The following is a 14,474-nucleotide window of genomic DNA, read 5'->3' on the forward strand; positions in this document are numbered from 1 at the left end:
ATTTTTCAGGATTTACCAATATAGACTTCTTATTTCTGACAGGAGGGGAGGCAATAGTAGTAGGTGGACGTTAGAAGTATTTGTATTGAGGTTTCACCTCATCTTTACCTCTGCCTGTGTTTTGATTGGAATTAGAAAGTGATATGAAATAGACATGGTGTGGAGAACAAGTGTGTACTGCAGAGCTTCTGAAACTTGGATATGCATGGGAATCATCTAGCGATCATCTTAAAAGGCAGATTCTGATTACATAGGTCTGGGTGGGGTCCAGAAGTCTGCATTTCTAACAAGATGCCAAGTGGTTAAGGTTCTGGTGGTCCGTGGGCCTCCCTTGGAGTCGAAAGGGTGTGAAAAGGAGGTTACTGAAGGCTGTTTAATCTCTAATCTGGAGTTTGAATTTTGGAGAATGGTTACCTGGTGCTGCCTGCCCCAAGGAGCACAGTGTCTACATGTGCCTGCTTCTGGTGCTCTTTTTTTTCACATGTCTTACAAGATTGGATAGCTAGAGTTTTGTTGTGCTGTTTTTTTCTTTTAATAAAAAGATTAATACCATAAGCATTCAATTTTAAATTCTGATCAGTTGCCACTTTTGATGAGAAATTCTCCAGTTATTACAAAGAGCAGTAAATATTTTGCAGATGAAAAGAAAATCCTGTCACTTTTAAAGGCCTTATTACTCAGTCTCCCATTAGCCAAAGGAAGTGATTTTTAGCAGTCAATAGCAAAGTAAACCTAGATCTATGACTTCCCCCCATCCTGTCAACAGAACCAGATATTTTTTTATTCATGGTGGTGTTTGTGAAGCATTTGCTTTGAGGTCGGGGAACTATGGATAAGAGACTGGGGGGGTAGGAATGCAGAAAGAGGGTGCATTGTCTGGAGGCTTGAATTATACACCCCTAATTTTTGATGGTCTGTTAACCTGAAGGTCTTACTGAAACCTCAAAGGTGAAATAGCTGTTATTAATCTTTAGTGAAATTCATAAGAACTGGCATTTCTTATGACTACAAACTTTTCCTGTATTGTCCTTTATTAGGCTGACCAGTAAACCAGAATGGACAAGGTGCTTGGTTTTGTGGGAGCAATCTGGAGGAGGCCAAAGAAGGATCTTTCTCTGTTCAGCACTGTACTGTCAAAAGGTTAAATCCTGGTGATGCCCACCTGAGAAAAGGGAGAGCCAGGTCTAGAAAAGTCATAGGGGGTAATTAGGAGTTTTGAATATTGAGGCACGATAGATTTGAAAGTAGTGATTTGGGAATGAATAATTGCATGTAAGAGAGTAGGGGAGGATATAATGAGAGAATACTGGGAGAGGCAGAGGAAAAGGAGCCTGTATAGATGTAGTAAGGGAAGTAGGGAGAAGAAGAGCAAGGTATTTTGTGAAGGACTTGGTCCGTGTTTAGCTGAAGCTAAAAGACTGTGAGAGAGCCATTAGATTTGGGGCCTATAAGACCATGTGGGCTTTTCGGTGGGTGCTGTGGGTGGGTGGGTTTTTTTTGTTTTTGGCAGGGAATTAGGTGGTTGAGAAAAGGGATGGTGCAGCCACTACTGTAGTAAGTTGACAAACTTACTGCTTGAAGATGAGAGACAGAGCCCAGCCCTTTGGGATTTGTCACTATATGCAGTGTTTTAAGGGGGTAGCAGTGATTTGTCACACACACAAAAAATTGTAAGTTATTTCAAGTACTTCACTTAACACATCCTGCATAAAGGTAGGGTTATGCACTGGCAGGCCAAGCATGGGTGAATGTAGGTGAGAACAGTGAGATTGAGCTTGAGTTTGTATTGTTCCCAGAAATATTTACTGAGTTCATACGCTATCAGGTATGTTTTAGGTGCTGGGATAACATGGTGAATAGGAGAAACAATTTCCTGACCCCATGCAGACATTGTTTAAATGGCTCATTAAATAAGACAGCTGTTGTAAAAGCAAAGAGGAAGCCCCTAGAGTTAGAGGTCATATAAAAACTCTTAGAGAGAGAGAGGTGTTTGTGTTCTGAGTTGCCTGACCTTTAATAATAGTTATGTTAGGATTGGTTTTTAGAGCGCTCAGTGCTTGGCTTTTCTGAACAGCGAAGTGGTAGACGCATCTTCTTTCTGGCCTTCCATGACACCCATCTTGGAGGGCTCTGTGTTGCCTCATGGTTGTGTGCACACCCTTGATTCTGCATCTGGCATTCCACAAGGGAGGGGTTCCACCACCCTGGTCTGTAAGCTGAGTGTAGGGTGGTTCATTATGACTCTGCAGCTGTGAAAGTCAGCTTAATTTTTAATTTCTGAATTATTGCCTACCCATTGAGCTTTTGGAAACAGAACAGAGTCAATTTATTTCCTACCTATGTTACCCTTTTGAGGGAGGTGACAAGTCTTAACCAGCACTGCAGATTATAAAAGAGCACTGGTGTTTTTTTTTAAAAAAGTTTGATTTTTTAATGTTTAGGATTTGAAAACCCATAGTCTGTTTCATGGATTTGCTTTTCCTGTATTTAAAGTACTTTTTATAGGTGTAATGAAGCTGCTCTTGTGCCAGTAAGTGAACCTTAAATGCATCTTCCTTTGCAGGAGTTTTCATCTCAGATGGTTTATGTTTTAATTAGGCATTAGTAGTAGGGGTGTAATTCTCTCTTATGAAGTCAGAACGAAGGTACCAGCCTGAACAGGATGCAGAAAAATCACCATAGGAATTTTATATTGAAAGCTATTTTTGAGGCATTATAATTTATAAACTGCAGGGAATAATAGTTTATAATAACATCACTGTCGTGGAGATGCAAATGATCAGAGTAGGAACTTGGCTGTGATGAAGAGAACTTAGCTGCGTGGACTTTATGGCATAGAGTTTGGAAGCTGAAAAGGTGAATTTCAGCCTAATAAACATTAATTCCTCCTGGATTTAAGACTCATTTGGTTGCAGAGAATATGCTGGTGGAGCTTTCATGAACACTCAAAAAAGTTGCTATAAGTGTGAATTCAATTATGTGCTTTTGTGTGTGTCGTGTAGCTGAATCATCTGCTTTTGACACAGGTTAGTTATTTGGGCTGCTCAGATGAGTCTGGTCAGAGTGCTTCATTTTTCTGGTTTTTAACCACGCTATTGCAAGGTCTCGAGTGACTTATACCAAGTGGCAGTTAAACGATGTGTGTTCTGCCTGCCAGTTTGAGGCAACATTTGTTGGCTGCTTTTAGCTTTCATGTTTGAATCTTAGTCACCACCCTGGTTAGTAGATGTCTTGGCTCTCAGGAGAGCGACCAGGGAGTGCCTTCTTCCTCTACAGGTAACAGAACTCTCAGCTTTGCGTGTCTACTGGAGGGAAGGGTGTGTGTACGGGGAGTTGGAAATCCCAGCTTCCTTCTTTCCCAGAGCTCCACTTCCCCTTATTATAGAAGACGGAGAATTACTCTGGTACTAGGAAATCCTGGAAGCTTAACAAGAGTGATGCTTAAATTATTTAGGGCCTAGAGTTTCTATGTGGTTGGATTTCTAAGATGTAGTTTGTGTTCATGCAGAGTTTAGGAATTTTAACTCTGGAAAAGACCTCAGATTCTTTTGGACATCCATCTAGTCTGACTCAGAGGTATATGGGTCCCTGTTTTGAGCAAAATGAACACAAATATTCAAAATTCTGTTTTTACCTAGGGTATTATGTTTTCCTTATTTTCTTAAGGCCCCAAATATCTGAGAAAATCAAATACTTCTATGTGTAAATTAAACTGTTAAAAATGCGGTCCTGATGTGTGGGTGTGTGGATGTGAGGGCTTCCTGAGCAAACCCTGCACAGATGTTCACAGAAGAACCTGTAAGGGTCCCCAGCCTTTTGAGTCTACCCTTGAAACTGTAAAGTCCTGATTGTTGGTTCCCTACCACAGTTATCTCAGTTCAGTCACTGATATTTGCCATCTCCATCTTTCAGATTTGGCTCTTGTTCTGTCTCAGTTTCCTGCTGGTGTGTATCCCCACACTCGCTCCCCTATCCCCTTAGTGCTTCTTCGATTCTAATCTTTAGATCTTTCTTACTGGCATGGTTTCTGTGCTGGCTGCTAGTCATTTGATTCCCCCACCCCAGCCTCCCAACCCAGCTTCATTTTGTGCATTCCTCTCTGAAGAACTTGCATTGGATCAGATACAACAGGCATAAGGGAGCCACACTTTTAATTAATTAGTTAGTTAACTAATTAATTAATTTTAAGTTTTAAGTATTCCTTTTTAAAAAGATTTTATTTATCTTTAGAGGAGAAAGGAAGGAGATAGGGAGAGAAACATCAATGTATGTTTGCCTCTCGTGTGTCCCCTTGCTGGGAACTGGCCTGCATCCCAGGCATGTGCCCTGACTGGGAATTGAACCGCGATAGTCTGGTTCGCAGGCCCGTGCTCCATCCACTGAGCTACACCAGCCAGGGAGGGAGCCACAATTTTAAATTAGACCTTCAAGACCTGTTACTAACCTGTGTGTATTTTTTCTATCTTACTCCCCCACCACAATCCATTGCCCTTTTTCCATAGCGATCAGGTTTTCTCTTCCTCTCTTTTTTCTTTCATTTGTGACATTTCCTTAAGAGGCTATTGTTGATCCAATTTCATTTCTTCTGACTGAATTTTAGATTTTTTTGAAGGTAGCACCGACCCTCAATGACAACTACAAAAATTTCTAAAAGAGTGGCTCGCCTATTTGTAAGGCAGTATACGTTCTGGCATTAGTTACTTAATGAAACTCCAGTATAACAGTTGATTACGCCTCTGGTTGTGAGTGTAATAACTGCTTTTTGTGAATTTGGCCAGGAATGGGAAACTTCAGTATTACCCATTAAAGAAGGTCTTTGGGTGTGTGTATCTCAAGGAAGTGAGGTGGTTCTGTCTTCCAGTCTCTCGTACAGGGTGTCAGTCAGCTTTCTGCTCGAGGCCTCCCCAGTCGTTGGAAGGGCCAGTGCTGTCCCTTTGCCATAGGATGTAATATTGAGCTCCAGAACCGTGTCTTAATCACATAGTACTTGTTTGAAAAGTTTTTTAAAAGTTTATACTGATTCTTAATATTTTCTTGCTTTCTTTTAAGTAACTCCCCTTTTATTTCTTTCTGTTTTTCCAGGATGACAGTGATGGGATTCCATGGTCAGAAGAAAGGGTGGTACGTAAAGTCCTTTATTTGTCTCTGAAGGAGTTCAAGAATGCCCAGAAGAGGCAGCACGGCGAAGGCATTTCTGGGAGCCTGAAAACAGTGAATGGTGAGTTGACTATGTGTTGGAATCTCTTTATTGTTTCTGTATGGGCTGTGTTTTTTGCAATGTGTGCTTTTTAAGCAAGGTCCTTACTGTCAGTAATTCTGGGCATCCTGATGGATTTATAGGTTCGTTTTCATGTGTCTTTATGTGCTGCACAGTAAGTTGGCAAGGTGTCTTTCTTAGTCTATTCCCTATACACAGGACCAGAGCTGCAAATCTTATTTCTTGTTAGGTCCTGGGTTGAATGTAGAGCCTGTTTTACAGGTTTTTCTGTTGGTATCTGGTGTGTATTTTTCTGTACAACAGCAGAAGTCTTTGATGATCTTCCTGTAGTGTGCAGCCTTTGGTTTTCATCCCATTTGTAAAGGAAGCAGCTGAAAGTGCGTCTACTGCCTTCCCTGCTCTCTGGCGCAGCAGCCTCCCAAGTCCCTTCTTCCTTGTATCTCGATCCAAATGGGCAGGTTGGTACTCACAGCAAGTATACAGTAGCATGGAATTTCTGTGCATCCAGAAGTGTACCCCTTTCTGTGTGGTTATCTAAAGGACCCTTGAAGCCTGCAGGGAAACTTGCTCTGTGATTTTAGTCTGACGTCTCTTTTTAATGGGGTTTAGTATGATTCAGATGAAATTATCCTACGAAAACCATCTCAGAACAAACATTTGGTTTTTCAGTTGATGTGGCTCTGGTGGCATTCCACAGCCTTTTATGTACTAACCTCTTAGAATTATAGATATTGTGAATCGACCGTGTTCTGCTTTGTACCTGCTTGGAGCAGGGAGATGAAGAAGTGGAGATTGTTTGTTCTTTGAATTTTTGCTCTGGTCATGGGGCAACAGTCATAACATGTGGGTACTTGCTAGCTTCCAGGGTACAGAGTGACAGGTTCACTTAGGGCTTCCAGTTTCTTTCCAGCCTGCTTGGTTGTAAGCTGAGCTGTCTGCAAGCCTCTCGTTGGACATAGTGCTTATAGACAGGAGCTTCTTGCTTTGCTGCCACAGGGCTGTGGCTGGATTTTGGGAGGTGACCTGCCATCCACCCGAGTTCTTTCCCTCTCTTCTAGTAGTGTGTGGTTTGACACGAAACACCTGAATTCTGAGCCAGCATGTAATGAAAAAGGCCCTTTTAAAATTTCTTTTACATTTGCAAAAGTATGGTAAATAGTGGAATCTGTTGCCATAAATACTCAATTTGGACCCTCATGAATCACTGACAGAGACACCATCTATTCCTTGGCTGCCTGTAATATAGTAAACTGTGTGCCCTGTGTCTGTTTAGAGAACATTTGATGTCATAGTTCTTGTCATTGCTTCACATTAAATGCAGGTGGTCCCCTGACTTAAGATGGTTCGAGTTAACAATTTTTCAACTTAATGATGGTGTCACAATGATGCACATAATACTCTACATGAGATATTCAACAAGCTATTATAAACCAGACTTTGTTAGAGCATTTTGCCAAAGTCACAGGGGTTCCAGCCTTTTGGCATCTCTGGGCCACATTGGAAGAAGAGTTGTCTTGGGCCACACATTAATTACACAAACCCTAATGAAAACTGATGAGCAAAAAAATGGTTTTAAGTAAATTTACAATTTTGTATCTGCTCACATTCATAGCCACCGTGGGCCACATGTGGCCTGTGGGCCATGGATTGAACACCGCTGCAAGGCTAAAAGCCTTCTGAGCACATCTAAGATAGGCTGGGCTAAGCGCTGTTATGTTAGGTGTATTAAGTGCATTTTCAACTTAAACCCATTGTGGACTGAAAATATCTTTTTAAAAACAAGGATATTTATTTATTTATTTTTAGAAAGAAGGAAAAGTAGGGAGGAAGAGGGAGAGAAACATTGATTGGTTGCCTCCTGTATGCACCCCTACTGGGGAACGAACCTGCAACCCAGGCACCTGCTCTGACCAGGAATTGAGCCAGCGGCCTTTTCCTTTGCAGCACGGTGCTCAACCCACAGAGCCATACCGGTCAGGGAAACTGAAAATGCCGTACTTGGATGTAACCTCAATGAAAATAAGTTGAGGAGCAGTGTTTGGCTTGATTACGTTTTTTAAGAGGGTAATAATGAGAATATCATTGAATCGTGGAGTTCGAGTACAGCAGTGGCTGTGTATGGGTTTAGATCTTAGTGTTGTGATAAGAATGTTCTCTCTCATTTGGCTATTCATGAGTGGTAATATTTTACTGCTCTTGAATCTCAATTTAAAAAAAAAATTAAATGGGAAAAATCAGCTTTTAGGACAAAAGCTTAGCCAGGTGTCCAGGATTGAATACAAGTGGAATTTGGGTAAAAGAACAACTAAAGTAAGTCATTCAAGAAGGAAGGAGCACTGCCAGGTAGTTTGGTTAAATGTAGCCCTCGTTGGTTTTTTGTGTGTTTTTATTTTTTAATTTTTTTTACTGCCAAAAGCTTGACAATGTGAAGGAAAGAATTCTAAGAAAAGTTGTCAAAGACACCTCTGTTGGGATCATTAAAGGCTTTAAATAATTCTTGTAACAACTTCAGAAAGAAAAGGTTGTTTTTTTCCTTGTTAGTTTGCTTTTCACCCTGATAAAGACTGGCTTGTCTTTTTCCTTCTCTCCCTCTCTTCCTTCCTTCCACAATTTTCATTTTGGTTGTGAAATTGCAGTGAATGTGCCCTTTTCTGGTTTGTGTTGCTGTTTGTGCAGAAAGCATCCCAAGCCGCACCCCCTTTTGTTATTCTATATATTGCATTTCAGTAGCAGTTCTGGGTAAACACAAGTATCTCCTTGTTTCAGAACTTCAATTTGTTTTCAGAAGAATTATCTTAAATCTGGCTAATATGTCAAAGTGTGATTTCCTGTTTGAGGCCACTGGAAGGCACAGGGAATTAGAAGCGTTACCATGGGAATAACTCCTCTGTAGGTCCCAGAATCTCAGGTGTGCTCCCTAGGACAGTGGTATCCAGAGAGAGCTGACATAGCAGGGATCATTTTAAGAGTCTTTTGGCTGAATGAGGTTGAGAGTAGGGATAATTGCAGGTAGTGTGCTTTCTGAATGTGTGTATGTGTGTGCTCATGTGTGTCTGTATCACTTGAGCTTGAATGGATGCTTTATAATAAAGCATCATTCATATAGTGTACAGTGGGGAGTGACCCTGTCTTAAGCTGTACATCACAGCATACAATGGGGCAAGTGTATGCTGTGATGTACAGCTTGGGGCTCTTCGTTGTGGGGCAAGTAAAGACAACAGGATTGTGGAGGGGGAGTGGTTTTAACAGTCATGCAAGATACTCGTTTTCTTTTATTTATCTTTTGTTATTATTAGTCCCCAGGCCTCTCAAGGTTCCTTTTTAAAGGCTGAAATAATTCCATTGGTCTAGTTTTTTCTCCCCCCAAATCCTTACCTGAGGGCATTTTTTTCATTGATTTTTGGAGAGAGAGAAACATTGATTGGTTGCTTCCTGTATGCATTCAGACAGGGGATCGAACCTGCAACTGAGGTATGTGCCTTGACCAGGAATTGAACCTGCAGTCTTTCAGTTATAGGATGATGTTCCATCCAACTGAGCCACGCTAATCAGGGCTTTATTGGTCCAGTTTTGATGGAGGCAGAGATTTTTCTGGTAGTAAAGTTTTGAAACTGTCCAGTACAAAGCTTTTGCTGGAAGGTGGGGCATGAGACTGGACAGCACATGGACGTGCCTCAGAGCATGTTCCTCTTCCCAAATGGGAGTGGGGGGTACTTCTGCGGCCCCAGACCCATGAATTCTCACTTGGGGACCTTGGGTAGTGACATCACCTGAGTGGGTTCACCTTGTTTTTATCTGCAAGCTGAATAAACATGCTTCTGGGCTTTGTGTTATGTGTGTAGCGGCTTTCCTAACTCTCACTTGGTTATTTAATATAGAGTAGCAGAATTGGAATTACAGTTCAGGTTGTGTAACTCGGAATCCTGTATTTAATTTAGAAGACATAGTGGATGAGAATGGCAACATGCCTTTGCAACAGTGGTATTGAAAACAAGGTGTTTTATTTTTTTCTCCTATCAATTTTTAAACAAAGATGGTTCTGGGTGATTGATCCTACCAGAGTTTACCGGGAAAATTCAATTTTAAAATAGGATTTGGCGTTGACAATAGAATGGGCTTGACATATTTTGTATCTAATTTGGACTGACATCACTTCCGCTAAGTCATTCCCATGCCAGGATGCTGAACAAGCAGCCTCTTGCACTTCCCTCTTGTGTGAGGCGTGTTGGGGGTCTGGTATCTGTTAACAGTGTGCAGACAGCAGCAGTTTGTATCTTAGTGGCTGAGCTCAGCTGCCCCATTTCTGCAGGTCTAGTGTAGCAATAATAACACAAGCGGACATGAGATAGTAAAATCCATGTTTGCCATCAATCTTGCTTTTGTGGTTTTAAAGTGACAGGGAATGAATTTTTTTGTCCTTCTAGAGGTAGAGAACGAGACTTGTGAGTGGTATTGTGGATTGTCGGTAGGAATTGAACCATCATTACAGCTTGTTGGTTATAGCCGGGCTTAGGAGGCAGTGCTAAGATTTTTGCTGATTGTGAGCCTTCTGTCTACTTTGTCTACTTACTGCTGTAGATATTGCTACTTTTCCTGGCTGTAATAAATTGACAAAAGCTTTAAAAAAAAGCTTGCAAAGGCTAAGGCTACGGTCAGTCTTTGAGGACCCTTAGCCCACTGGGACTGAAATTAGGGATATTTAAATAACGTGCTATACAAATAATGAGTACACATAATTACGCAGTAAGAGAGGGGAGCTATTAGCTGTATTTGAATTTAATTTGCTTCCTGTAAACGTCATTTGAGATCCAGCAAGCCCTCTGTCCAGCTAAAGAGACTTGACACGGTGTAAGAGAAGCTGGATCCTTTTCTTAGAATGTTCCTGTGGGCACTGGGTGTGAAAACCAACCTTTGTTGAGTGCATGCTGTTTGCCAGTTACTATCCTAGCACTTTACTCATATTTTACTTATTTAATCTTCAGAACAAACTGTTTCATTGATAAGCAAACGATACACTAGAGTGGATTAGCAAGTTGCCAACAAAACCAGAATGGGGCAGAGCCAGGATTTAACCTCTGGCTTTTGTACTAGAGCTTTCTTGCTTTTAGCCACTGCCTAAATAAACAAATAACTTTGGAACCCCCCCTTAAAAGTAGGATCCTAAAAATAGGAATTTGTAGGAGGACTTTTTCTTTTGAATGAGGGAGCATGTTTCTGGGTTTTATTAGACCTTGTGCTTAAATAGAGGGAATAAAGAATTAACCGCCTTTTGATGGTTACCCTTCCTACTTCAGCCACAGGCACACACATGCATTCATTTCTTTGTGTTTCTTCACCTAGAGATAAGAGAATTGTACCTTTAATACTGTTGTCAAACCAGCAGGCTGGCAATCAGACGACCGACAGCCATCTCGTTGCAGTGGTAAGAGCAGCAGCAGCCTTTCCGGCCACAACTGCCAACTTAGTAGTCAAGGCCTGAAGTTGGAAGTGTAGTTGTAGGGACAGTCCCCCCGGGCCTCCCCACTTCTTACTGTTTTTAAGGAGTAGAATTTAGGAGTTCAAAATCTTCCTGAAGATTCCTGATGTTTAGGATTGTAACATGGACCCAAGTCCTGCAAATTCATTGTTCACAGCTTAAAATAAAAATGGCTTGTAAGTCAAAATTATAAAAATTAGACACCTTGCCTGATGAACAGAAGTTTATGTATGGAGTCATGTTTGAAATGAATATCTTGGGGTTGCCTTCCCTTAGCTTGAAGCTTTCAGATTCTACAGGGAGGACCCACCCCCACCCCGCCAACCCTGAAATCGGCTTACCTTCTACTTTGTCCACCTTGAACCACTGATGTGTAAGTGCCAGGGTCCTCTGTAAGCTGTAAGGAGCACAGTCAGCCTTCAGAGAAGATGCTGCAGAATGACTTTGAAGTTTCTCCTACCATGCCAGTCTGAGACCTTTCTTACCTATGTCCCTGATCTGTGAGTTAACATGCCGTGTGCAAAACAGCTGGGTGAAGTGAGGGTAAATGCCTGTGGTTGGAAACAGCTTAGATTTATTTTTTTATTAAAAGCAAAGCTACATCTGTCCTGGAAAATGGTAGACATGAGAACGTTTAACTTTTTTGCTGTGCTTTCTTGCAGTAGTCAGGTTATGGCCTAAGTAATACAGGTGGGACATTTCTTGATAGAGCTTTCCATTTGGTCAGTACCTGAGAGAGGTTTTGGATGAAGGAGGTGTTGTGAGTAAGAAAAACTGAAGTCCAGTTGCTTATTTTGGAGGAGTCAGATTACTTTTATTTCATTCCATCTAAAATGTCATTGAGTGATACACCATGATTTTATGTTTTAGTAAGAAAGGGGAAAAATGGTTCCAATTATAAGGGTAAGCCATCATAATTTATAAGAATTTTTCTAATTTTAGAAGTGCATGTTTCAACATGAGAAAATTATATGTGACCTGGAGTCAGGGAAACAGAACAAAATACTGTAGGAGAAACACTTTTAAAGTTAAGTGTGTGACTGTGTTTGGTCTAGTGTGTGAGGAGGCTAGCAGGAGGCTGATGATGTGGCACCTTCAGGCAACACTTTGTGAAAAAGTGGCATTCCATGAGCCTTGAAAGCTGTGGGACTCTGTGCAAGGGCAAGATGTTGGGATGGGGTGGTATGGGGGCAGAGGTGGGGGCCTACAAATAGGCATTGGGCAGGTTTCTGTGGCTGGTCTACTTGTACTGCTCTGGCACCCAGAGAGTGGCGGGCCTAACTGCAGCCCTTTGGTCACAGAATTTGGGTAGTTAGGGCAGGAAGGACCTTTGGAATTGCATAGGTCAGACCCATCATTTTTCAGGTAAGGAATTTTGAGCCTGGATCATGCGCTTAACTGGAAAGAGGGGGTGGGTCATGCTGAAGACAGATTAAAAGCAGAAATGCTATCTATCTATCTATCTATCTATCTATCTATCTATCTATCTATCTAATTGACTATGCCATTGCAGTTGTCCTATTTCCCCCGCTTCATTCCCCTCCACCTTGCACACCCCCTCCCACCCACCTCCCCCCGTTTAGTTCATGTCCATGTGTCATAAGTTCTTTAGCTTCTACATTTCCCACACTATACTTGCCCTCCCCCTGTTTTCTCCCCACCGTCTATGCTACTTATTCTCTCTACCTCCTCCCTGCCCCTCCTCCTTCCACTCCCCTGTTGCTAACCTCCTGTGTGATTTCCATTTCTCTGGCTCTGCTCCTGTTTTAGGAATCTACTTAGTTTGCTTTTGTTTTAGGTGTGGTTGTTAATAAGTGTGAGTTTGCTGTCATTTCACTGTTCATCCTTTTTATCTTCTTTTTCTTAGATAAGTCCCTTTAGCATTTCATATAATAAGGGCTTAGTAAAGATGAACTCTTTGAACTTGACCTTATCTGAGAAGTGCTTTATCTGCCCTTCTATTCTAAATGAGAGCTTTGCTAGATAGAGCAATCTTGGATGTAGGTCCTTGTCTTTCATGACTTGGAATATTTCTTTCCAGCCCCTTCTTGCCTGTAAGGTGGAATATTTCTTTCCAGCCCCTTCTTGCCTGTAAGGTCTCTTTTGAGAAATCAGCTGGGAACTCATTTGTAGGTGACTGTCCCCTTATCTCTTGCTGCTTCTAGAATTCTCTCCTTCATTTTAATCTTGGCTAATGTAATAATGATGTGCCTTGGTGCGTTTCTCCTTGGGTCCACCTTCTTTGGGACTCTCTGAGCTCCTGGACTTCCTAGAAGTCTATGTCCTTTGCCAGATTGGAGAAGTTCCCCTTTATTATTTATTCAAGTAAGTTTCCCACTTGTTGCTCTTCCTCTTCCCTTTCTGGTACCCCTATAATTCAAATGTTGGAGCGTTTAAAGATGTCCTGGAGGTTCCCAAGCCTCTCCTCATTTATTTGAATTTTTGTTTGTTCATTCTTGCCTGTTCGGTTGTTTCTTCCTTCCTTCTGGTCCACTCCCTTGATTTGAGTCCCAGTTTCCTTTCCATCACTATTGGTTCCCTGTGCATTTTGCTTCATTTCAATTAGTGTAGCCTTCATTTTTTTCATATCATTTGCAGTTAAAATCAACTAGTTCTCTGTGTACCCTGATCACCAGTGTTTTGAACTGTGCATCTGATAGGTTGGCTATCTCTTTATCACTTAAAAGTATTGGCCTTGGGGCTTTGATTTGTTCTTCTGATTGAGGCATTTTTTGTCTGGTCACACATTTTACATGTGAGGGGTGGAGCCTTAGGTGTTCACCAGGGCGGGGTAACCCCAGTTGCTGGGTTGTGACACTGTATGTGGGGGCAGGGTCAGAGAGGGAACAGTGGCGCTTGTTCTGTGCTCTCTCGAATTTCAGTCCCCTCTGCTGCTTCCCACAAGCCGGCACATTTTCAGTTGGTGCTTTTAGGCTTTATTTTTTGGCACCGGGGGGCCTGAGTTGGGCTCTGGGTTGAGCGGTCTGTCTCGCTGCCTGTTTTTGTCTACTTTATCTGCGCGAATGTGTGACCAGAGTCAGCCCCTTGCCACCCTGCACTCCCAGGTCTGCTGGCCACTGCTTTTTCTCATCTCGATCACTCTCTGCTGGCCGCCGACTCTGCCCCTCTTACTGGTCTGGTTAAATAGTTGTCGGGCTTCTGTACAGTTCAGTTTTCTGTCTGTTCTGGTTGTGTTTTTGTTTCTAAATCTTTGTTGTCCTTAATTTTGGTTGTGCGAGGAGGGACAGTTTTTCCACCTACGCCTCCAGCTTGGCCAAAAGTTCCTAGAAATGCAATTTAAATGACGGTGAGCCGCCAGACTTCTCAGCAGGCATGGCTGCATGCAAGGATTTCAGGGACAGTTAAGAATGGAGGTAACTGTGGAGGTCAGTGTGTTCAATGCTCCTCTTTCCCCTCCCTTTGTGTTTGCAGTGTGCCGTGCCCCCAGTTTTCTGAGCCCATCTCTGTCAATTCTGTAAGCTCTGTGCTTACATCCTCCTCCTCCTCATCAAATCATGGACCCCTTTAGTAGGAGGGGCATACAACACAGTGTCACCTAAGAGGGGTTGGATGGCTGGGGCTGGTGTGAGTGTGTGACATCTGAGCTTGATTGTCTGGCAGGGCTTTCCTGCTTGTCAGAGTTTTTACAGCAACCTGGCATTGGGGGTTGTGCACAAGAGGATGGAAATGCACTGTGGTGTGGGATGTTAAAGCCGTTCTACCTCTAGTCACATTCTCCATTTGTGCACCAAGTCCCCTCTCTCTCTTGTCTACAAGAAA

General features: G+C 42.2%; 1 protein-coding gene across 3 annotated transcripts in view; it reads left to right on the forward strand.

Moving 5' to 3' along the window:
• The window catches only part of JARID2 (jumonji and AT-rich interaction domain containing 2), a 256,922-nt gene that overhangs the window by 119,939 nt on the left and 122,509 nt on the right, over positions 1-14,474 (forward strand). For 2 of the 3 annotated variants that reach the window (XM_053668213.1, XM_037147926.2), the window contains exon 3: positions 5,083-5,218. In XM_053668213.1, the coding sequence (XP_053524188.1) occupies positions 5,083-5,218 (136 nt within the window). Of the gene's footprint in view, positions 1-5,082; positions 5,219-14,474 lie in introns of those variants that run through there. The other variant, XM_037147928.2, reaches the window with a different exon arrangement.

The sequence above is a fragment of the Artibeus jamaicensis genome, unplaced genomic scaffold, assembly GCF_021234435.1.
Source record: "Artibeus jamaicensis isolate MK-2021 breed Jamaican fruit bat unplaced genomic scaffold, CSHL_Jam_final contig_482, whole genome shotgun sequence".
Classification (NCBI taxonomy): Eukaryota; Metazoa; Chordata; class Mammalia; order Chiroptera; family Phyllostomidae; genus Artibeus; species Artibeus jamaicensis.